The sequence below is a fragment of the Scleropages formosus genome, chromosome 6 (genome assembly GCF_900964775.1).
Source record: "Scleropages formosus chromosome 6, fSclFor1.1, whole genome shotgun sequence".
NCBI classification, from domain to species: Eukaryota; Metazoa; Chordata; class Actinopteri; order Osteoglossiformes; family Osteoglossidae; genus Scleropages; species Scleropages formosus.
Genome location: NC_041811.1, coordinates 5,940,419 through 5,963,491, shown reverse-complemented (window position 1 = coordinate 5,963,491; position 23,073 = coordinate 5,940,419). Strand labels below are relative to the sequence as shown.

General features: G+C 42.9%; 1 protein-coding gene across 7 annotated transcripts in view; it reads left to right on the top strand.

Annotated features, from left to right (window-relative positions):
• slc25a25b (solute carrier family 25 member 25b) overlaps positions 1–23,073 on the top strand; it is a 27,881-nt gene extending 4,808 nt beyond the window's left edge. Inside the window, exons 1-11 of one of the 7 annotated variants that reach the window (XM_018732942.2) lie at positions 4,179–4,198; positions 4,452–4,726; positions 11,786–11,912; positions 12,877–12,964; positions 14,403–14,514; positions 16,993–17,151; positions 18,937–19,089; positions 19,170–19,277; positions 19,375–19,542; positions 19,649–19,799; positions 20,072–23,073. In XM_018732942.2, the coding sequence (XP_018588458.1) occupies positions 4,469–4,726; positions 11,786–11,912; positions 12,877–12,964; positions 14,403–14,514; positions 16,993–17,151; positions 18,937–19,089; positions 19,170–19,277; positions 19,375–19,542; positions 19,649–19,799; positions 20,072–20,256 (1,509 nt within the window). In that variant the 5' untranslated portion in view covers positions 4,179–4,198; positions 4,452–4,468 and the 3' untranslated portion in view covers positions 20,257–23,073. Of the gene's footprint in view, positions 1–4,178; positions 4,199–4,451; positions 4,727–8,637; positions 8,888–9,424; positions 9,483–11,785; positions 11,913–12,876; positions 12,965–13,697; positions 13,734–13,828; positions 13,981–14,402; positions 14,515–16,992; positions 17,152–18,936; positions 19,090–19,169; positions 19,278–19,374; positions 19,543–19,648; positions 19,800–20,071 lie in introns of those variants that run through there. The other 6 variants (XM_029252866.1, XM_018732943.2, XM_018732944.2 and 3 more) reach the window with 6 other exon arrangements.

The following is a 23,073-nucleotide window of genomic DNA, read 5'->3' as shown; positions in this document are numbered from 1 at the left end:
CCCTCTCTCATCCCCTGTTTTTTGAAATAGGCTCTCCACCACTGCCACCCTGCATTGCACAAGTAGTTATTCATAATGGATGGATCAATTTTATATATGGATCAGTTTTTATACAGGCAGCATGGTGGCACAGGGAATAGCTCTGCTGTATTGCAGTGCCTGGGTGGTGTGAGAGGACGTGGGTTCAATCCCCACTTCTGTCTGTGTGGAGTTTGCATGTTCTCCCTGTGTCTGCGTGGGTTTCCTCCCACAGTCCAAAGACATGCTGTTCAGGTTCATGTATGACAAGCCATAGTGTGTGAGTGACAAAGCGTGTTCCAGTGATGTATGGATGAGTAATCCATTGTAAGCAGTGTATCTAGCAGTGTAAGTCACCTTGGTGAATAAGGTATGAGTTCATTGGAAGTTGCTTTGGAGAAAAAATGTCTGCTGAATAAATAATTGTAAATATTTTTATATTTAAATGTTTTAACATATCATCATCATGCTTGAGTCCTGGTGTAAAACCTTCCTTTGCTGCTCCACTTTTAAGTTACCCTGTTCCTGTGTATTTACATATTTCCATCGTCAGAGGTGTTCGTAGAGGGGCTGCAGTCTTGGGTTGTGCTGAAATGACAAGTTAGCAGGTGTCACATGGCAGCCATTCCCTCCTTGTGCCTTCGGTCAGCCCAGACTACACATTTCACACCATCCGCCTCATCTCTCAACTGCAGCAAACGCTCCCTTAGATTTTTTTTTAATTACTGCAATGTATTGTCACATTCCTTAACATTGCAATGAACATCACTATTACATTTTTTTAACGTAACACACAAATTCCCATAAGATCCCCCCAGTATATATTTATCTGAATATAAGTGTTGGTGGACATGTTGAGATGAGATGACATGTGAAGCTGAAAATTTGGGAGCAACTGAATTATTTCACTTTCAAGTTCAGCTAATGGTTACCAATGGTGAATTATTTTCAGTTTCATTAGTATTGTGTGGCAGCTGAACATTTTCTAATGTTGCTACTTTTATGCTTGTATACAAGTGAACAGGACACAGTGGGAACTTCACAGTACTTTCTAGAAGCATGCAGCTGCTGTAGCGGTTCTGTACAGTCATAACAAAAGGGTCTGTTAGTAGCCTCATCTACTGTTTGCACTAGTTTTAATTATACATCTATTTAATGACAGACCTAGTCGTATAGAATTTTGTCAGTACAACACCCAGTATGATGGTTCGAGTGTGGGTTGAGGCTTATTTAGGATACCTGGGGGCGAAGCTGTTTTTCTCCATGTTGAGCCATGTATCCCCAAGGTGACCCCCGGCACTGGTCTGACTGTTTACACCAAGTAGACAGAGTGAGGATGTGTCTTTCGTGCTCTAGTGGGACTCTGGGTCCCAGAGGACACTCGTGAGGCCATAGGAGCCCTGACAGTTACAAATTACTGTGAGTGTGAGCCAGCGAACCTCAGAGTGGCTGCCACTGATAGGCGCTTCACTGTTGTTCAGGGTGCTTCCTCAAATAGTTGGGTTTTCCACGAGCACACCTCAATGTGTTTGTTTACTTGTATGAGTTGGTTTAATACACACACTCATTCAGGATCACTTACTAGGCCTATAACCATTCATCCTTTTGAATGGATGCAGTATGAAGTTTTTCTGTCCAGCACCTTAACCACTGTGCCACCTGCTATCCAATCTTGTTGGAAAAACCTGCTTCAATGAACTGCTTGCCAATAACAATGCAGCACAGCAACAGAAATTGAACAAGTGCTCCTGCCAAAATACTGTAGCGCAGCAAAGATACTGTCTGTAAAGTTTCCTAACTATGCTTATAAGAGTGTGTGTGTACATATATTGGGGCACCATATGATGTAGGTTTGAAAACCTACTCCTGCTGCAGTACTCTTTTAGTATTTTCTCTGAATTGATACAGTAAAAATTTCCCAGCTATAGAAATGGGTAAGTCAGTATAAGTGGCTCAGTGTACAAATTTAGTACTATAAATCATACTGGAGAAATGTACGATAAATTTTTTCAAACCAAAAACAGAATACAGTATGAGTTCAATAGTGCAGTCCCTGTATCAGCCAACAGGGAGCTTCCTAACATTCATCTGGGAGGTTCATGAGGCCAGGAGTGCCCCCCTTCCCCTTTTACCCCCTTCCTCTACATTCTCTTTTCTATTTTGCCGAGTGAAAGAACTTGACTGTGTGTTTTGTGCAGCAGACTGAACTCTGTGCTTGGTGATTTGTCTTGTGCAGTCTTGGCCAACCCTCCATGCTTGGCCTGCTGACAGAAATCTGTGAGACACACACACACACACACACACACACACACTTCCAGCCCGTAGTACAACACTTCATGGGAGGCTGGACGCAGTTAAATTTGCTGTATATTAGTGTGAAGGATCAAGTGTTTCCTCACATGACCCCAGCGTGAGCCTGCCCGTATCAGCAATACCCCCAATCCCCCGGGCCCCTTGGCTTCCACTAGGGATTTGGCAGCAATTCTAAGTCAGCTGTCACGCCCTGAGCCACAGCTGAGGATGCTTCCGGTGATGGTGGGGGGTGTAAAGTAATTGTGACTGCTCTGGGACAGAGCTGCAGACACCAGGCTGGGGTTGGTATGCAAAGGGACGCTCCCTCCACATTTACATCCCATCCACTGAGCTGACATTCTCATCAGGGCAGGCACTATGTGGCTGTTTAGGGTTCTTCTTTTGTCTGGAAACCCCTCCCCCTTCACAAATTCCTGATTATCCACCAGAGACCCAATCATTCAATTTTTGTCTAATCTAGAGGATGTATACTTTTAAGTGTATATCCCAAACAGTATGTGCTACAATGCTGAGTTCTAATGTATCTTAAACATTCTGCAGTTTTACCTGATGTCTCACACTTGGTTGGGCCACCTTTGTAGAAATGCTAGAATACGTATATCCAAAAACCTTTTTTTGCTGGATACTGGTGGATAGGAGACTAAGGACACTTTTGGTTTACATGGACATGCCCCCCCTCCCCCACTTACCAGAGTTAATTAGCATTTTAATGGTGCCTCTAATAGCTTGGTTTTTGTGCCATGCTGGGAGCCGGCAAGGCCAGGTGAATAAATACTTGTACTGTGTTTCTTCCCCTCTGAAGCTCTGAACTGGCTGACCTGTCTACAGTGTAAAAATAGTGCACTTTCCTCAACCCAAAATGGCAGCCTGTTTTACACCTTTGTGCAAAAGTGCCACCTTAATCCACAATGAAGAGCCAATTAACCCATTCGCTGGGTGGCATTCATGAGCCCTTTGTGGAACACGCAGCATGGCGGAATAGTCTGATGAAAACAATGAGCCAAGGTTTGAGAAGAGAGGGGTATTGGAGCCCAATAGGGGCTGCGTCTCGTATGTGTGCAAATGAAGCAAGTGGTCTTTGGGAGGGGGGCTTTTATTGAACCTGCCTTCCCTCCAGCCTGCCTACCTCCCCCCCAGCCTGTAATGGTGGTGTTGCCATGGTGACAGGGAAATGCTGGAAGAGGTTGCATCTCGAACAGGAGGAGGAAGAAAGGCCTAGGAAAACCAGCTCGGAGGGACTAGGGGACCTGGAGGAACTACTCCTGTATTCCCTCCCCTCCCCTCTCCATCCATTGATTTTCAAATGGCATACCATCAATCAGCCGATAGCTGGCTTTTATCCCGCATTTTGATTGGCTGTGGAGGCTCCGGCCTCTTGGCCAAACCCGTCAGTGTGGAGTGCAGTGATTGGCTCAAGCGCAGCTGCAGTGAGGTTGCAGCTTTTTCCTGCATCACTGGGCAGTGGTGCGGAACCGGTTGGGAATCTACAGTAGCGCACACAGGGAGAGACATCGTGGGGCATCCGTCCTCCTTTGTGCTTACCTCACGTGTCTTGTTCCTGAGATGCTGGAAGTTAGTGATGGATACCCAAAGATAAATGTGATTTTTCTCATTGTTCTGCTGCCACTGAGCCTCAGAGATTTCCTTACTAAGGTGAAATGAAAGCATCTGTTGTCATGCGGTGTGCAATTGAGGGGTGGGACTACTAGGGAGTACCCTGCTTGTAGGGAAAGTGCAAAGATAGATCTGGAAGAGGACAAGGAGCAGGAGAGGGGGCCCTCCTGAGTGCTTGGGATCAAGGACGAACCCTGTGACTTGAAGAAGCTTCAGAACCTCTTTGCAATCTAGTCCTGGTCTGCAGACGTGTGTGAGTAAGAGAGAGATTACCTGACTGTGTGATGAACTTGTACATTTTAGATGACTCCGTGCGTTTTGGGTTCACATGAATGTTTTGTTCATGCATGTGCATGCAGTGTGGTTGAGTGTACCCTCACTAGTTGTGTGTAACCTGTATGTCCCTTGGCATTTCCTCCCTTAGGTCAGTGTATGGCTGGCCTTTGTGCATGCCGATAACCCCGTGTGTCCGTCTGAGTCGGCATTCGTGCTTCTCTCTGTGGCAGCGCCATCGGGCTAAGGGATGCTGCAAAGCCTCTGGGAGTCCTTCTCCTGCTGGCTTTCGAGGGCTGGTGAAGCCTCGTGCGAGTTGGCGACGGAAGGTCAGACTGAAGGCCAGTTCAACGCAGGGTGCTCTGGGAAAGCAGAGGAAGTGGACAAAGAGACAGGGCATGAGTCTGGGGCTCAGTTGGACCCACCAGTGACAAATGAAAAGAGTTCCGGCCCAAATAAGAAGACTACGCTTCTAGTCATGGTGGCTCCCCCGCCGGACTTCAAACAGGTATAGCATCATGGGGCTAAAATCATGTTCAACACCTCCTCCTCGCCCATCCAGGACATAATGGCCCGGAGACATTGTGAGAGGGTTGCTGGAAGCGCAGTTAGTTGTTGACGACTGCTGTCGAGTCAGTGTGGACTGTTGTTGACCCCAAAGATACTCCATCGAGAATGTTCTTTCCGCCACTTATGCCCTTAGTGTTGAAAGGGGCGTATCCATCATTGCTGTGATTTGAGTCCACCCATTTGTTGCAGCTATTCCTTTTCTTTATTTTCGTCATACTTTTATAAAATATCTTTTTGAGAAAGCACATCTTCTCATAATGTGTAACAAAGTATGATAACCCTAATGTCAAGTTTATCTGAATATTAGACTGGACATTTGCTGATGTACCACTGAAGTGCAAAGAAGCTCTCACTAGTTAGCCATATATTCAGCTTGCTCTTTTACAGAAGAAATCAGAAGAGTCGGGACTCCTGAAGGCTTCAGTGCTGTAGCAGTCTAGCATAATGGGTACATTTGTGCAGTGTACAGATCAGTCATCTTACTGGACATCTGTTATTGTTCTGTGTTGTTGGGTAGAAGTGGACAGGTGAGGTTTATCTGCCCTGATAATGTACAAAAGTTTTTCCTCATAGATTTATGTAACATGGGTAATGGAGAGGCCTGGTCACCTGTCAGCAGCATGCCTTGGAATGAAACTGGAGTAACCAGTAAATGGTTTCAACTGAAATATTTTGCAGGGTTGATCAACTTCACACTTATCAAACATCTGACCTGGCTGGCATTTTTTTTTAGTGCTCCAAGGCAATGTGTCCTCATGTAAGCTGGAAGTTTACGCCTCTCGGGTGTTTAAAAAAAATCCAGCGGACAGGAGTTTCTCTATCTGGTCTGTGTGATGATAATACAGGATTAGCTTTGAGGGTGAGGTGTTCTTTGAATCACCATTTGAGATGGGAATACTAAGTGAGGGTGCTCAAAGCCAGTTTTTAGGATTGGCCAAAGTTCCCATGTTCTTCATCTTATGCACTAAAGTAACCAAAAGTAACTATGTAGTCACCAGCCCAGTTTTTGTCTTCCTCCTCTGTCAAGCTGTCACCTTGCCCATCTAACTTCTGTAGAATGGTAGGGTGCCCCAGTTGTAGTTCCTCTCCCCAACTGCAGTACATTTCACCCTTAAGGCTCAACCAAAGACCAGTCTGCCCCAACACATTTCAATGCTTAACACTACAAATTGTTTACAGAACCAATCAGAACAGGTTCCAAAGTGTCAACAGTGTTAATGTGAGAAGAAAACACCATGTTATCAGCCAATGTGCTGCAATGTTTCTTCCTATGTTACAACCCAAAAAATTCCCAGCATGTTGCAGTGGCTCTTTGAAGTCCCTCTTTGGTGGAGATACAGATGTTTACCGACTTCACCATTATCTGTGCAGATAGAAAATACAGAGGAGTTATTGACTGATTCATCTATAGGGGTGTGGCATATAATTGAGAAGTTGAACAGTGTCTCTGATTGCTAGATGGGTAAGTGGTTATGTGGATAGATTTACTGTGAGTTCCTGCCTGTTGTTTATTATTGCTTCAGTTGTCCCTGTTGCTGTTTTCTCATTGCTCAGCCCTCGATGAAGATGAACCTAACAAGTTCCATGCATGGTCTTGGGTTGAGGCACATTGCTGCTGTCAAGTACCCTTTGAACAAGGAAAGACTTTCTGCTTCCTCCCTGTTTACAAAAGCTGCTTAATTAAATACAGGACCTTAGGCAGTCTTTCTGGGGAGCTGGTCTGAAGTCTTAACCATGGCAGAAAATGAGGGATTGGAATGGGTTTATGCTGTGAGGGGTGGGTTTAGAGACAGGCAATTTATGCAGTCAACTCCCCAGCACTCTAGCAATTTCATCTTGTGATCTTTTGAAATTAGAAGGCATAAACCAGTGGCAACAAATGTTTTTAGGTATTTTTCCTCTCCTTATCCACTCACACTTCATTCTGACACCATGTGTGGTTGGATTGTTCCAGGGTTTCTCACCCAAAGCTACAGGGGTGTTCCTTGGCTAGTTGGAGTGCGATTCAAGCAGTCCTCTGGCCCACATCCTGCGTCTGGAAAACACATCTCCTTAACCGCCAAAGCTGTCTCAGTGCGCTGGAGCTCTAGCAGCAGTCATGACCCCGTAACAGTGGCCAGCATGAGGCACGTGATACTCAGTGACAAACGCTATCCTTTCTCGAGCCTCGCAATCTTGTAGTCCTTACTGTGGTTGGGATGCCTACATTTTTCATTTGGTTTTATTAGCACTCAACCAGTAGATGACTAGTAGCATGCATTGTCTAATACTACAAGACTAACTAGGGTTAGCTGGTAGCTTAGTGGTTAGAGCTGCTGCCTTTGTATTCAGAGGTTGCAGGGTGAAATCTCACTTCCATCTTTAGAACTGTTGAGCAAGGCACTTAACCTAAATTACTCTGCTGTATAAATGGGTAAGTAATTGTAGGTAGAATAACTTTGTAAGTTGCTTTGGAGAAAAGCATCAGCTAAATAAATGTAACACGCTTATAGCATGGCAGCATCTCAAAGAGTACCTGAACTCAAGGAGGACTGCAATGCATTCAAGAAAAACCTTCAGTTCTCCCAATGCAGGAGAGAGCACCTGATTTTAAACTGCAAACAGGTTTACTTGCCAGGTGCGGTTGCTTACATAAGGACGTTCAGAGTGACTGCAGCATTGACAGTTTTCGTTTCTGGAAGATCCCAACAAACCACACATTTACTTATTCATGTGCTTCAGTTGGCTGTTCTGCGATGGTAGGCAATCCAAGACACCCACGGGCTCAAATGTGCTGAAGACTGGAAAACACGGGCCCTATCAGTTTCTTAGCTTTCTTTCCTTATGCCTGATGTCCAATTCATAACTGCTACAGACCTGACAGAATTTGATGTTCCAGTACAAATTAATAAATGTACATTTACAAGGAAATAATGCCCTTGGTTTGAGGACCCCTTTTCTTCAGGACCTGCACCTCAAGGCAGCCTGCTTTAGACTCACCCCCTATATTCCAGTACGTTCTCACAACGGTTAAACATAATTCCATTTTACCCATAATTCAAGTATTTACAATAAACACATTTTACCGCTCAAATTCACGAGTAATGCGGGTCATTACAATAACATTTATGTATTTCACAGCACTGGCTGAAATATTAGGCAGATACAGTGCTACAGTTCTCCCTTAACTTACGGTAGGAATCCAGGCTGAATCCTCATTTACACTGTTTAATAATTACCCAAAAAAAAAATTAAAACGCAACCTTTTTCCCCTAATTAATGCGACCAACCAGTTCCCTGCAGTTCTACTCCCCCGTGAGCTCGGTCGTCTTGGTGAGGGACGTGGTTGTACGATTCAGTTCTCGAAATTCGACTTGTGTTCTTTACGTCCCCTGTGTGTTGCGAAATACTTTTATTTAACGAGTTCACATTTTCAGTTGAATTAACATGTTAAAGTAGGCATACATGTTTTTACGGCACTGGTTGTGTGCGGTACTTCGCCGATACCTTGTTAGAGCTATTTACAGGTCATATTCTTTGTTTTTAAAAAAAAAAAAAAAAAAAAAAAACTGTATACATAAGCACTTGCGCAGCCCGGTAAACCGTAATTCAGCTTTGTGTGCCTTTTACTGGTTTGTGGGGGACGAACTATAAGGGTTCTTTTTTTCTAGAGCATTCATCTTCAGGAAAGGGGAGGAGGCGGAAATGGGTTACTTTGCAATTGGTTATCGGAGCTGTTATTCACGATGTAGACAAAACATGGCTGTGGTCTGGACCAATCACAAGGCACCGTGACTGAGCCAGTTGCAGTGGGCGGTGTTCTGGTAGTCTACTAACCATGTGTTGCCGCTTTACCGGCATATCAGCGGGGCGCCAATGCGAAAAGCTGCTAAGCTGGGTCGTACAAGAATTATTGTCTTTAGTTATATTTAAAGTTTTCCTTTCCTTTATTTAAGTCGACATGCTCTGCCTGTGCTTTTATGTGCCGGTTCCCGTCTTGGAGCAGACGGAATTTGAGTATTTCGAGTCAAAGGGACTGCCGTCCGAGTTGAAGACACTCTTCAAACTGAGCCTCTTTCTGCCTTCCCAGGAGCTCTCCACGTACCAGAGATGGAGGAAGGTACACACTTTTAACACATTTTCGCACCTCAGTGCACCCACAGCTAGCAGACTGGATTTTTTGGGGGTTTCTGCTGGTGAGGATTGGTAACATATGAGTGATAGACTCACTGCAGCCCTTCTATCACGATACTATAGCGGCAGGTTTCCAGTCCATGATGATTCCCATATTACCCTGATTGTAAATATTTTTATAATATATTTATTATGTGGTGCTTCTTGTATGTGTGTATTAAATATATGTACTGTACATACACATTTGTATGTGTACTTATGAATTTGATTTTAGGTGCTTTCTCTAGACCAGAGATTCTTAACCTTTTCTAGCCTAGGTCATGGACCCCTTACATTAGTCATTACAATCTGAAGAAGGACCCAATCAATGTTAACTCTAACTTGTTTACCGTAACATATACAGGTTCTCCTCACTTAACAACCTACCTGTTTAACGACTGCGCGGGCTTACAACCAGCTCTCCGACCAGTCGGTACTGTACACTGTGTACAAGAACTTTGGTCTTGGAAACGGCAGCGCGGGATCTCAGCATGAAGCATCTCATCTCGCATCACCCTTTCTCAGTCTCGTTCCCACAGTCGGTCAGTATTCACTGCACTAGCGTTCGCAATCTCCAAGACCGCATATTGAGATTGAGAAAGGGGGCTACCGTCCGGAACAGATCTTCAATGTAGATGAAACCAGCGTTTTTTGGAATAAAATGCTGAAAGGTCCTACATACACAAAGAAGCTAAAACAATGCCCGGTTTCAAGCTTTTAAGGACAGGGTCACGTTGTTGGGAGGAAATATCGTTGGGTTCAAGTTAAAGCCTTTCCTCATCTATCGCTCCGAGAACCCACGTGCATTGAAGCAGGTTAAGCACACGCTGCCCGTTTACTGTCGTGCAAGTAACAAGGCATGGATGACGTAAGCTTTATTTGAGGATTGGTTCATCAATTGCTAAGCATTGTTCAAGCATTATGTATGTATGTATGTATGCATACACTATATAGTATGCTTGAAATATCGGTAAGGGGTGGCTCCTCGCTTAACGACCTAGCCGTAGGAACGGAACTCGGTCGTTAAGTGAGGAGTGCCTGTAATCATGTTACTGATGGTATTTTTAACATATATATATATATATATATACTTTGTTGTTTTCAAAGCAAGCCCGTGCTTCACAAACCCCCCAAAACCCATTTGTGGACCCCAGGTTAAAAATTCCTGCTTTAGTTTGATTTGATTCAGAGGTTTTTTACATGGTTTTGTTTTATTCTTGATGATGTCACAGTGGGTGTGATTTTGTAAGGAGCATGACACGTGTTCCACTTACAGGAAACAACGATTCAGCTTGTGCTGGAAATCATTTTTGCGGCACTGCCTTGCTTAATGAAACTGAGTAGTCTAAGAATTAGTTGAATTGGTGCATGAGTAAATGCAGTTGGCGAGACCTAAGCAGTTGTCTCTGGGCATCCCAATGGGTTTGTGTTCAGAAAGTGTATCTCTGTTTTGCAGCTTCTTAGTCAAGCACAAACTGTCAGAATTCTGAGAATGGTTAATGCATGGAAGTGATCAAGTTGCTTTCAGACTATGAGTGTGTGCCACCAAGCAGTCTTGCATGTTGGTCAGCGAAGAGGTTGGCTGGGGTATAGGTAATTCAGAAGAGCTTTTTTTTTTTTTTTTTCCCCCCCCCCCCCCCCCGGTGTAGTCCTCAGTAGGCCTGCATGACTTCACTGTTGCACAGTGACATCCTAGCTACCTTTCAGGGGCGGTACTGTTTTACTCTGCATTGCAAATCTCGGTGACTACAGGGTTCAGTGCCTGAATTCTGGTTGATCTTAAATCCACAGGCACAATTTGCTCTGAGTCCTTTACTTCAGCATAAGTCCAATTTGAAGGTGTGTTATATTAGTCCTGAATGAAATCTGCAGGTCACTTATTAGGACACAGTTTAGGGTAGCAGTGACTGAGAATGTTTTCCTGCACTTCTGTGACCGCAGGCTGAGACTTCCAGCTGGTTTACACCAGAAACCAGCAACCAGGAATGTTTCCCAGGAAGCAGTAACACCAACCTGTAAACAAGAAATGTGGACATAGAGGTGGAGTGACTGGCAGATAGGTCACGTCCCCTACATTTCTTATGGTTTCTACCTAACCAAGTTGATCTGAGTCATTTATTTTCTGTTTTATTGATTGTTGAAGAACTAGAGCTAATTGTAGTTCAGAATACCAAGAAGGGTTCTGCTGTTGCTGCTTTTGACACATGGTTTCAATAAATATCTAAATGTAGGAATATGATGAAAAGCGAGCTTTTCAGTTGTGCGAAATAGTACTGTAACGTGCTCCGGTAAGTCACATCGTTCAGCTGTTAAACTCTTTGATAAGGTTCTCCAGAAGATGAGTTTAAGAAGGGCAATACAGACAGGAAATACATGACACCCAGGACAAGTCAGTGCTGGTTGCTTTTATCGTACCCTCTGCAGGTGTGATGGACCAAGGCTGACAAACACTGTTTACTGAGCTCAGGACTGTGCCTTGCTCATATGCCTCCTCCTTGCTCAATGGTCCAGAAGCCTGTACGCACACTCATGCACATGCTGGGAGTCATCACGCAAGCTGTTGCTGTACTTTGTTAATGGAACCTGTCACCTGTGCTTTCTGTGTTTGCGGAGAGGAATGCATTGTGCCTCTTTGGTGTCTTTAAATCTGAAATCTCTCACGCTTAGGTGACTACAGATCCAAATTTGCTGTAATTACCTGCAATGTTTGGTTTCCTTTCCACCGGAGTCAGCTGTGCCATTAGGCAAACACATAAGCACTGTCTTTGCACGTGTTGTTGTACAGTAAGTTATGTGCCTTTCTTCCCCTCTTTCCACCAACCCCCACCACCCTATGACCATGCAGAAAATTGTAAAGGCAGGAGACAAGGACCTAGATGGGCAGCTGGACTTTGAAGAGTTTGTGCACTATCTTCGCGACCATGAGAAGAAGCTAAGGGTGGTCTTCAAGAGCCTGGACAAGAAGAATGATGGTAAGACCTCTTTGGGTTGATGCATTGACTTTGTCCCCAAACGTCAGTTATCACTGATACTTTTATTGCTTTTTCTTTCAAGCATCATCCCTTACTTACCCCTGAAGCATACATTATAATCCATACTCACACTTGAATGGACATTAAGATTCTGCTGTTGACATTCAGCTCCTAAACTAACAATCTAGTTGGGAATTTGCACAGAAACCCAAAGTAATACCTTTGGTAAAGTAGATTTATTAAAATATGTACTATGTTATCTGTTAAATTTAAAAAAAAAAAAAAAAAAAAACAGCTGTTTAATTTACACTGGTTTATACTGTGGTATATAAGAAATTGTATTCAGTCATATGTCTGCATCAAAATCTCTGCTGCTCTTTATTGCTGTCATGGATACATGTCACTTTGGAGAAGAATCATCTGCTAAGTGAATAAATGTAAATGTTACCAACCACTTCCTGGTTATTCCACCTCTATACCCATATTATCTAGATACAAATACACATACACTTCCCTGTAAGTAATTGTACTTTATTGAATTTTCTCCAAAGTTTGTGACTACATTATTGCCCTGCCACTTTGATGTTCTGTACATAGAATGTGTCTAAATGAGCAACCACCATGACTAATTCCTTGTATGTGCATACACAATTGGCCATTAAAGTTTTAGTCTTATAATTACAGTAATAGTTTATAGACCAGAAGGTTTGACTTTGATAATTGAAAGCCAACATTCTTTAGGTATCAAGAAAACACCTGATTTACACCAGTAACAGTAGATAAGATGACCCATCCTGTCTCAAATTCTGTATTTTCTGTGGGCTTCCAAAGACATTTGCTGCTTACTGATATTTGATTTGATTTTTATTTATTTTTTTTTTTATTGGACCTCCCCTATGTTACAGAACCAACATGGTGCTGTAGGTGTCTAACAGATGCATGTCTACATCGTTTGCCTCTGCAGGCCGCATTGATTCACAAGAGATTGTGCAGTCGCTGCGAGACCTTGGAGTGCACATCTCCGAAGAGCAGGCAGAGAAGATCCTGAGAAGGTGGGAACTGTTGCGATCTGAGGGAAAAACTAGTGGGAGAGGATGCTCTTGGCTGGCTCTTGCTCTAAGCTATTGTGGAATGTCCTCTTGGTGCCAGTGTGCGTTTCTGTGTGTTAATCAGTCTAGAATGTGTTGTTGTCTCCCCTAAAGGCAGTTTGATCTTGACTAGGTGGTGCTCTGATCCATCCTGTGGGGTGGTCAGGTTGACACTATAGTCCAGGTCTCCCTTTCCTTGCATGCTGGTGTCAATGTCCACTGTTTGCCTGGAACCCAAGCCAGCTATTCTGGTGACCAGTTTCAACCTGACCCACTGCACAGGCAGTTTCTCCAGGCCTGAACCGGCACTTTAAAGATCAACCAAACTATTCAGCCGTTCCATTAAAAAGCATTTCCTTTCCTGGGAAGTGTACTTGGTCTGTGGTGCATTCTGGGAATTTTTGTATTGTTTAAAGAAAGAAACTACTCAGTAAATCTATATTTTTTTTTTTTGTTAATACCTCATCCAGTCTGAGGACAAGGCCAGGTGCAGCTGAAAGCCCAATACACACACAAATATGGTGTGGAAACGATCTGTAAATCATTCCCACGGTTGCACTGTTCGGCCTTCCAGGGTATGCATTCGTGCAGAAACTTGTCTTCTACCTGTCTTTGTCTGTGGTTTTAACTGTCTGTGTACCTCCTCCCCTGCCTCTCTCTCCCCCTCCTCTCACCTCAACACTGTTGCTTGTCTCAGAATCAGGAGGGGCTGTATCTGGGCTCCTATCGCATAGTAAGTAGTGGACGCCACTTCAGTTGCTTGGCTTTCCAGGTCTTGCTTTCTGCTCCTTTACCCCATTTGACAAATTTTATCCTTTTTTTTTTTTTTTTTTTTTTTTGTGCGTGAGAGCAAGCTATTCAACAAACTCCAGCTGAAGTGCTAAATGTTGATTGATTCCTCTCATAAACATGGACAACATTCATCTTATTGATCAATGACTCGGGAAGACCAGTCACAAGCTGTGAACACTGGAAGTGAGGTGAATTAAGATAGTCCCGTACTTTTTTTTAATATAAATTCTTTCTACGTGTGTTTTACTGCCACATATCAGCAAGATGGGGGAAAAAAAACAGACTTTGAGTTTCCTTTACTACAGAAAAAAATGTTAAGAAATAGACAAGTGAAGAAAGTGGAAAAATTGCTTTAAATTCATAACTCTACCTTTAGTAACTTGAGGAGCCGGTGTAGTTGAAAGTTACAGGTTGAACGTTATTGCTTCTGAAGGAATACTGCACTTGAGCAGTTTGTCTGCTATCCTAACGATTTATTTTTTTCACCATACACACCAAACCAAATATACACCTGGTGTTTGCCCATGGACATGGTGCATGCACATACCCACACATTTAATGCATGACTGGCTTAAAGTGTTCAAAGTGCTCTGTGTTTGATGGCCAACAGCATGGACAAAAATGGGACGATGACAATCGACTGGAATGAGTGGCGTGACTATCATCTCCTCCACCCTGCGGACAATATCCCAGAGATCATCCTATACTGGAAGCATTCCACAGTAAGTCTGTTTTGGCCAGGAGAGCCTCCGTTATGCTTCCTACAGCAGGAGTAGCATAGCAACAGTAGATGTATAAATCAAATTCATCAGTGGAGTCTGATGTGAAAAAGACTTTTCATTCTCGTAATTCCATGGTGACTCAGTAAGTTCCTTGTTACAGACACCTGCTTACACTTGTACTAGCATACCTATACTTTTGACCAGACACAATTCCCTACAATTTATATTCAGATGACATGCTCTTTCTGACCTTGGGTGAGGAGAGTAATAAGTTTTATTTAGCTATGGGTTAATTTCTTGAGAGTAAACATCTCGGCTGGTTCTCACCAATATGCGTACTGCACAAAGTTTGATATTAAAAAAAAAAAAAAAAATTGAATCAGTATTGCTAACATTTTATTTCAACAAACTCCTTATTCATTGCTGATTGACTGATTTATCCCATTGAACATGTGCAGCCTTCATCATGTTATTAATCACCATTTAGAAATGCCAGACAAGAGTGTTACCCCTAACTTTCACTGTGGAAGTGAGGGGAATTAAGGTAGTTTCACACTCCTGTTCTTTTTGGGTGCACATGTTGCTTCATGAAACAAACACAAATTTAAGAAATTAGGTAAGTGGGGGAAAAAAACTGCTGCTATTATTGTTATATAGTGCCTTTGAACATTCATAACTCAGCTGTTTGTAAGATGAGATGCCAACATGTTATTTAGAGGGACAGCCTTAACTTTTCTGGATTTTATTTAGCTTTGTGATGGCTGAGTACCCTCCAATGCATCTGAAAAGAAGATATTTGAGTCTGAGCAAAACAGCCATCGACGGTTTCATTACCATATAGTGCAGGGCAAAACACAGCTAAGATTGAGGCTGAAGAAGTGAGGAGAAGGGAATAATGTAGTCAGATTGAAATGGTCTCCAGCGAACCTGAAACGGCTCGCCCCGTGTTGTCATTCACGTTTCAGTATCATGGAATCCCCAGCATCCTAACTAACACCCAGTGTGCTTGTGTAACACCTCATGCTATTTTGTACATGTGACTCTCTTGTCCTGTGGACTCGGCTGTCAAAACAGTTACTCCAGCTTCCTCTGGTTGTCCCTGCTTTTCCAACTTATAAACCTAAAATATTTGAAAAATATACACGTGTTTAAAAATGTCATGATCAGTTCTATATATACCTCATGTACAGACTAACCACACACACACACACACACACACACACACACACTTTCTGAACCGCTTGTCCCAGACGGGGTCGCGGGGAACCGGAGCCTACCCGGCAACTCAGGGCGTAAGGCCGAAGGGGGAGGGGACACACCCGGGACGGGATGCCAGTCCGCTGCAAGGCACCCCAAGCGGGACTTGAACCCCAGACCTACCAGAGAGCAGGACCCGGTCCAACCCACTTCACCACCGCGCCCCCTACAGACTAACTAGTTTATTCAAAAAATACTCTTTCCTTAAATTTGATTAATTTCCACAGGAATATTATGGATGATTATACTGAAAGTTTACATTACATTTACATTTATTCACTTAGCAGATGCTTTTCTCCAAAGCAACTTACAATGGATACTATGTAGTGTTACTAGCCCACACACCTTATTCAACAAGGTTATTTACACTGCTAGATACACTACTTATAATGGGTCACTCATCCATACATCAGTGAAACACATTCTCTCTGTGATACTCGCACACTACGGGAGAACATGAACAGCATGTCTTCGGACTGTGGTTGGAAACCGGAGCACCTGGAGGAAACCCACTCAAACGGGGAGAATATGCAAACTCCACACAGACTGAGCGGGTATCAAACCCACATTCTCTCACACCACCCAGGTGCTGTGAGACAGCAATGCTGCTCACTGTGCCACCATGCTGCCCAGTTTGTCATTTGTTAGTTATGTTTCAAGTTTATTCTCATAGATACAAGTACCATGTACATGTATTGTGAAATTCTTCCGGAATGATTCTCCACAGACTGTGGACAAAGACAATAGAAATACTGCACAAACAAGACAATGACAGTGAGTAGTGTAACAGCAATAGCAATAAATAATGGTAACAGTAGTAAAAATAATGTCAGTTGACAGTCAGAACTCAGAACGAAAGAATGAGAATGCTTAAAGTGGCAGTGTAATTTACCAATGTGCTTGGGTGGAGCAGACCAACTCTAGTTACTAAAGGTGGCACATTGGTTAGTGTTGTATAGTCTTACAGCAGTGGGGTAAAAGCTGTTCCTGTACCTAGCTGTGTGGGTTCGAATAGACCTAAACCATTTTGCAGATGGCAGGGAAGAGAAAAGTGCCTGTGCGGGATGACTATGATCTCTCATGGTGCGCATCGTCTTTCTGAGGCAGCGTGTGGTGTAGGTGCAGTGTGTTTTTTGTTTCCTTGTGCACATTTCACTTTGTTGTAAAATTGAAACCCATCAACTTATTTTATCCTCTGTGTATGTCTCTGCCTTTGTCTAGATTTTTGATGTTGGGGAGAGTATGATGGTGCCAGATGAGTTCACAGCAGAGGAGAGGAACACAGGGATGCTGTGGCGGCACCTGGTGGCTGGAGGGGGAGCTGGCGCTGTGTCTCGGACCTGCACAGCTCCACTGGACAGACTCAAAGTGCTCATGCAGGTGAGTTAATTTGATATTTACATAAAACATCAGTTAAAACAGTGGCTACTGGAACTGTTAATCTGACCTGTTGTTACTCAAGGTTTGATTTAGGGGAAATCTTTGCTGAGAAGCTGATAGTATATTAGTTCGAGCAACCACCTTTGAGTCTAAAATTCACAGGTTCAGATCAGACCTACTGCTGTAGTACAGACACTCCTCAGCTTACGCAAATAGCCTGTCCTTCAACCCCTTACATAAGTCAGAATTTACGTATGTAAAATTCCCCCTCCTCTTCCACCATTCAACATAATTTTTCCATCTCAGTTACTGCACCGTGACGTTTCTTTGTTCTTGTTGTTTTCATGCTAGCGGTTCCTTTCACGTGCTCCTTTATATGTGCAACATCCTTCTTTATTGTATTCAGTCGAGACGGCTAAACCTGGTTCCTGTGCTATAGACAATGATTTTTGTGCACTGTCATACTCCCTTATTATTTTCAATTTCATCTCCAAATCGGTTGCTGTACACTTGCAAGACAGTTCTCGTTTTCCTTACACTTACATTTATTCATTTAGCAGACGCTTTTCTCCAAAGCGACATACATTTTACTGAAAATATGTGGATTACATTAACAGAAAGAGACATAGATGGAGACACATTATTCTAAAGTACAGTTAGTTTCTTACCACCAAATGAACCAATGTACATCACATGAGTGGCTGTATAAAACTATCTGAATATTGGTGACTCCTTCCTAGTATTTTTTTTTTTAAATATAAACATTTACGTTGCATTACAGGAGTAGTTGCGTGAAGGTTTATCCATTGTTTAACAGGCATGAGCTCAAAGTTACAGTGCATGAACATTTGTACATTACATGAGCTTAGATCATTGTCGAAGTGAGTCTGGAAGAGGTGAGTTTTAAGACCGTGAAGGTGATGAAGCATCTAACTCCAAAGCAGTAACCATAGTGACTTTATCTAAAAAAAAAAAGAAAAAAATGGTTCATTCAAGCAGATGAATGAGGTGAACAAGCAGGAGCAGCTGGTAGCTTGCTTACTGGTTAGAGCTGCTGCCTTTGCTCTCTTGAGTAATGTACTTACCCAGCTGTATAAATAGGTAAGTAATTTGTAGGTAGTTCAATTTTGCAAGTCATTTTGGAGAAGTCAGCTAAATCACAATGCAAAGGTAGATGGATCTAGGAAGCAGCAAATGAAAATTAGATTTTGCTAGTCTGATTAATACATCCCTTTTCAACAAGTATGAATAATGTAATTTTTTTTGGTCAAATAAAATATGAGTAATCATATACATGCCTGCTATTCAACATGAATAATTTTCCCCACTTTTCAAATTTTGGCATAAGCAGAGATGGCAGCAGTTTTTGGATTCATTGTTGGGTTTTAAATAACAGCAATGATTCAGTTTCATATGTAATATTGGACCAAAACATTGTATCCTGTTTTACATCCATCTGATACCTTGTTGAAAGTGACTTACAATGTTTATTAGTTCAATCAATTCAGCACCTTCGTCAAGGGTGCTACAGCAGGACGGTGTTTTATTTTATTTATTTTTTTTAAAACTGCTTTGCTCTTTTGGTTCTCAAGTGTTTCTTGTAGCATGCATACCTTAGTTTTATGCTGTTTTACCAGATAGCTTTGTCCTGGCATTTTTTCCTAACACTTCCTGTTGCTTAACCTAGGTGTTTTAACCTGTCACTGTATCTGGAATGCATCCAGCTGATAAGATCTCCATTTAGACTAGTGTGGTGTGTAACTTCCTGTGTCTGTTCCTGGACAGGTGCATGCTTCTAGGAGCAACACTATGTGCATCACGGGAGGCTTTGGCCAGATGATTCGGGAAGGGGGTGTGCGCTCGTTGTGGCGAGGCAATGGAATCAATGTCCTCAAGATTGCTCCTGAGTCAGCCATCAAGTTTGTGGCTTATGAGCAGGTACAGAACCTGTGTTTTCCTGAGAACTATATTGTACATATCTTTGTGTAGTCTTGCTCTGATTGGCTGGCAACTTCCAGATAAAGCGGCTGATTGGCAGCAATCAGGAGACACTGGGCATCATGGAACGCCTGGTGGCTGGTTCTCTGGCAGGAGCCATTGCTCAGAGCAGCATCTATCCGATGGAGGTGAGCCAGAAAGATGTCAAAGATTTTTTTTACCTCGTCTCACGACCTTGTTCATCTGGATTATCAGCCTGTGTGGGGTTTTGTCTTTCCATTTTAGGTTCTGAAGACACGGCTAGCCCTAAGGAAAACTGGTCAATATTTGGGCATCATGGACTGTGCCAAGCACGTCTTTCAGAAGGAGGGCCTAGCGGCATTCTACAAGGGCTACATTCCAAACATGCTTGGCATCATCCCTTATGCTGGCATTGACCTGGCTGTATATGAGGTGGGACAGGCTTGGTCATGTTTGAACATGATACCTCAAGGGCTATTTGGTTTTCACTGATTAGCTGGAAATTGTCACATAAAATCCATCCCCCATCCCACCACAGACACTGAAGAATGCCTGGTTGCAGCGGTATGCCACTGACAGTGCTGACCCTGGTGTGTTTGTCCTGCTTGCCTGCGGCACCACCTCCAGCACTTGTGGCCAGCTGGCCAGCTACCCCCTTGCACTGGTCCGGACCCGCATGCAGGCTCAAGGTGATGGCAGGGCTCGTGCTGCCGAAAGGGGCATTGTCATAAGGTTCTCAGTCCTGTATTTGTAATAGTTGTCTTTTAAGACCTGTTTTGAATGTGAGGTCAAGGTTTTGTGATCCACTGTGACTTGCTGACTACTGCGGGATGTAAACAAGTATGAGATTGTGACCCCATTATTGTGAAATGATTGTGAAGCTGCCAGTAGTGTGGTCCTCTTCTCAGCAGGCATTAATGATTTACTATCTATCGGTCTTGTTTCTTATGACTTCCCACAGCTTCTCTTCACGGTGGCCCCCAGATGAGCATGACAGGGCTCTTCAAGCACATTGTCCAGACAGAGGGCGTGACAGGACTTTACCGGGGCTTGGCTCCCAACTTCATGAAAGTCATCCCAGCAGTCAGCATCAGCTATGTGGTCTATGAGAACCTGAAGGTGACCCTAGGGGTCCAGTCGCGGTGAGGAGGCCTGCAGGAGGCCGAATAAGGGCATCTGTATCCTGCACAGATAAAGCCAGAGAGGGGAGTGGACAACACTGCCACTATTCAAGTGTTGCACAATCGTTTCATTCTGTGAATGTTTGTGGACAGAGCTTGAACACTAGGCTAAGCAGGAGAAGGTGACACAGACACTCTGACATCCAGCTGGAGCATTGCGTACCCTTTTTCTTTTAAAAAGTTTTGCCGTCCATTTTATTCTAGTAATTGTCATTGTCACAAAAGGCATGTCTTGGTGGCAGTAAGTTGCATTTTGCTTCAAGTCCCTGCAAGGTCCAAAAAATCTTAGTAGTCTTTAAAATGGTTTTCTGTATTGTTTTATATTCCCTTGTCTAATTTTGAGATTCTACCCAGGAGTTAAGGTGTGATACTTGACTGAGGACCAAGCAGCACTGTTCTGCAGCCCACCCAATTGCTTCTTGCTCAGACTGACCAAACTGCTTACACTGCAATCCTGGAGGATTACAGGTGGCAATCCTAAAGGCAGTTTGCAGAAGGTCTGAGAGAACCTGCACCCAAAATTATTAAATGTACATAAGAAAAGACATATAAGGGCTATTAATCAGTCTTGTTTGTAATACATAAATTAATCCATCCATTTACATGTTTTTAGTAGTACACATGCTGATTTTATTCCTCACCCCTAAGAGAAATTTAGTTATTTATTTTTTTCTCATTAAGTTACAATAAAAGATTGTAATTGCACCTCTTGCAAGCAACCAAACCTGCAAAACAAAACTTGTATAAATGGGGAGGGGCAAAACTTGGGGACTAGGGTCTATGTTTGAAAATAACACTTAAATAACACTTAAGTGGGAAATTTGCTTTATCAGTGTGAATTCATACCGATTAGGAAAGAAATAAGGGTTGCTTGCGAGGCAATTTATTTTTGTAACTTTTAAACAGATATTTATTTTAACAGAGCCTGTTTTGTAGATTTTTTTTTTTGCTTTTTTTGCAAGTAGAAGTCTGACACTATGAGTTAGTGTAATTACAAAAGAAGGTGTTTGGCTATAGTTAATCATTTTGGAGCGCAGATCTTCCCCGTTTGATGCAATTCCTCTTGCAAATGGGTGAATCTTGTTGTGGATCTCCCTTTCAAAGCCTGGCTAGCCAAGTTGGGGGATGGACCAGCCCCCCAGAGTACATGGCATTCTTTGTGCTTAATTTATCTTAATGGCATTGGTTAAAGCCAGATTCCTGAACCTTGGTCCTAGGTGCCTGCTGTAACATGCAGGCTTCTCTTCCAGTTAACTCCAGTTCCGCTTTCCCAAAGTCAGGCATTTGGGTCTGGGAAGTGGTCTTTGAGTTGCCTCATGTAACCCCGCTCCCCCAAGAGCATCGGACACCGAAGGCCAGCACTGTGAATGGAAAAGTATTTATAATAGAAACTATTGCCAAGGTGAAGTGTGTAGATTTGTAGTGGATTAACACTTTAGCACTTTATAATGATCTTTAAAAACATAGTTATTTCCATCTCATAAACAAATTGAACCGAGGTTGCCAGAAAAAGAGCAGTGAAATGACTTATTAAATAGTTTCGGTGTAGGTGCATGGCTGTTTGAATAAAATCATATTTATTTTAGCATAAAGCAGAAGGGAGACTGCTAGTTTGCTAAATATTTGTTGTTGTCTTAAAGGGAATGCACTGCTTTAAGATTTGTATTTTTTTTTTTAAAGGAAGTTTGGTGCAAGTCTACTAGTGTCCTTAACCCAACAGGGTTTCAGTCATTCCCAGTTGTGTACTGAAAGTTGTGGATGTCGCTCATCGCTTGTTGCCTTATACCGCACGAGACGTATGGCTGCTTTCAGCCTTTGCTGCTTCCACAGGAGCAGGAAGGGAGAAGTTGGTGACGGACTTCTGATTTTCTCGTATATGTCTCTCAGGGAGATTCCTGGCAGAAGGTACCGAGGAATTGTTTACTGACATTCAGAAATTGCACTTCTCCTTGCCTCCTTAGTCTTAACACCACTTTCACCACAGCTCTTTTCTCTTTCCTCCAGTTTACTGGTGATGCTGAGGTCATTCCCTCATTTCTTCTCTTCCTCCTAACAGAGTTTAGGTGCGAGGATGATTTAATTTGCAGAAAATCTCTCTAAGTGGCTCAAAGGAATTAATGTGGCTGAAACGATAATGCTTTATGTGACATTTGTTGGGAGACTGGGCTTCCTGTTCAGCCCATTTCTGTTCAATCGTATCATCAGTGTAGAAGCATGCTGCTCCAAATTTTACTTCTGACATGAGAGCAAACAAGCCACCAGGTTCAAATTTTCCATAAGATTGGTAACCACCTCTTCTCCTGTGTGCAAAATTGTAAAGGCGGTGCATTTTTGCTTCGTCCAAAGGGAATCTGTCCTGTACAGCGTCACGCTATTTATGAACTGTACATACCGCGTGTAGCATCCCCTGCACATCAGTAAAAAGTCCAACTTCTTAGTCTGAAGTCATGCGCCTTACATTTACTACAGCTGACAGCCTGGCACTACTGCTTATGTAAACTTGAATGTTCAGTATTGACTGACATTTGATGTGTAATTAATGTAGAAATTTGAGGAAAAATATTTAAAACAAAGGGCCTCAATGTAAAGAACTCTAGCTGAAGAGGACAACCCAAATTTTTGAGTAACAAAACATATCTGTACTGAGCCCTAATACTAGGTTTGTTTTGTAAAGGAGAATATTGTGATGTGGCGCAAAGAGCAATGCAAAAACTGTTTAAACAATCTTAATATTGTCCTTTGTAGAATGAGTAAATGAATGTAATGAAGTATTTATGTTTAT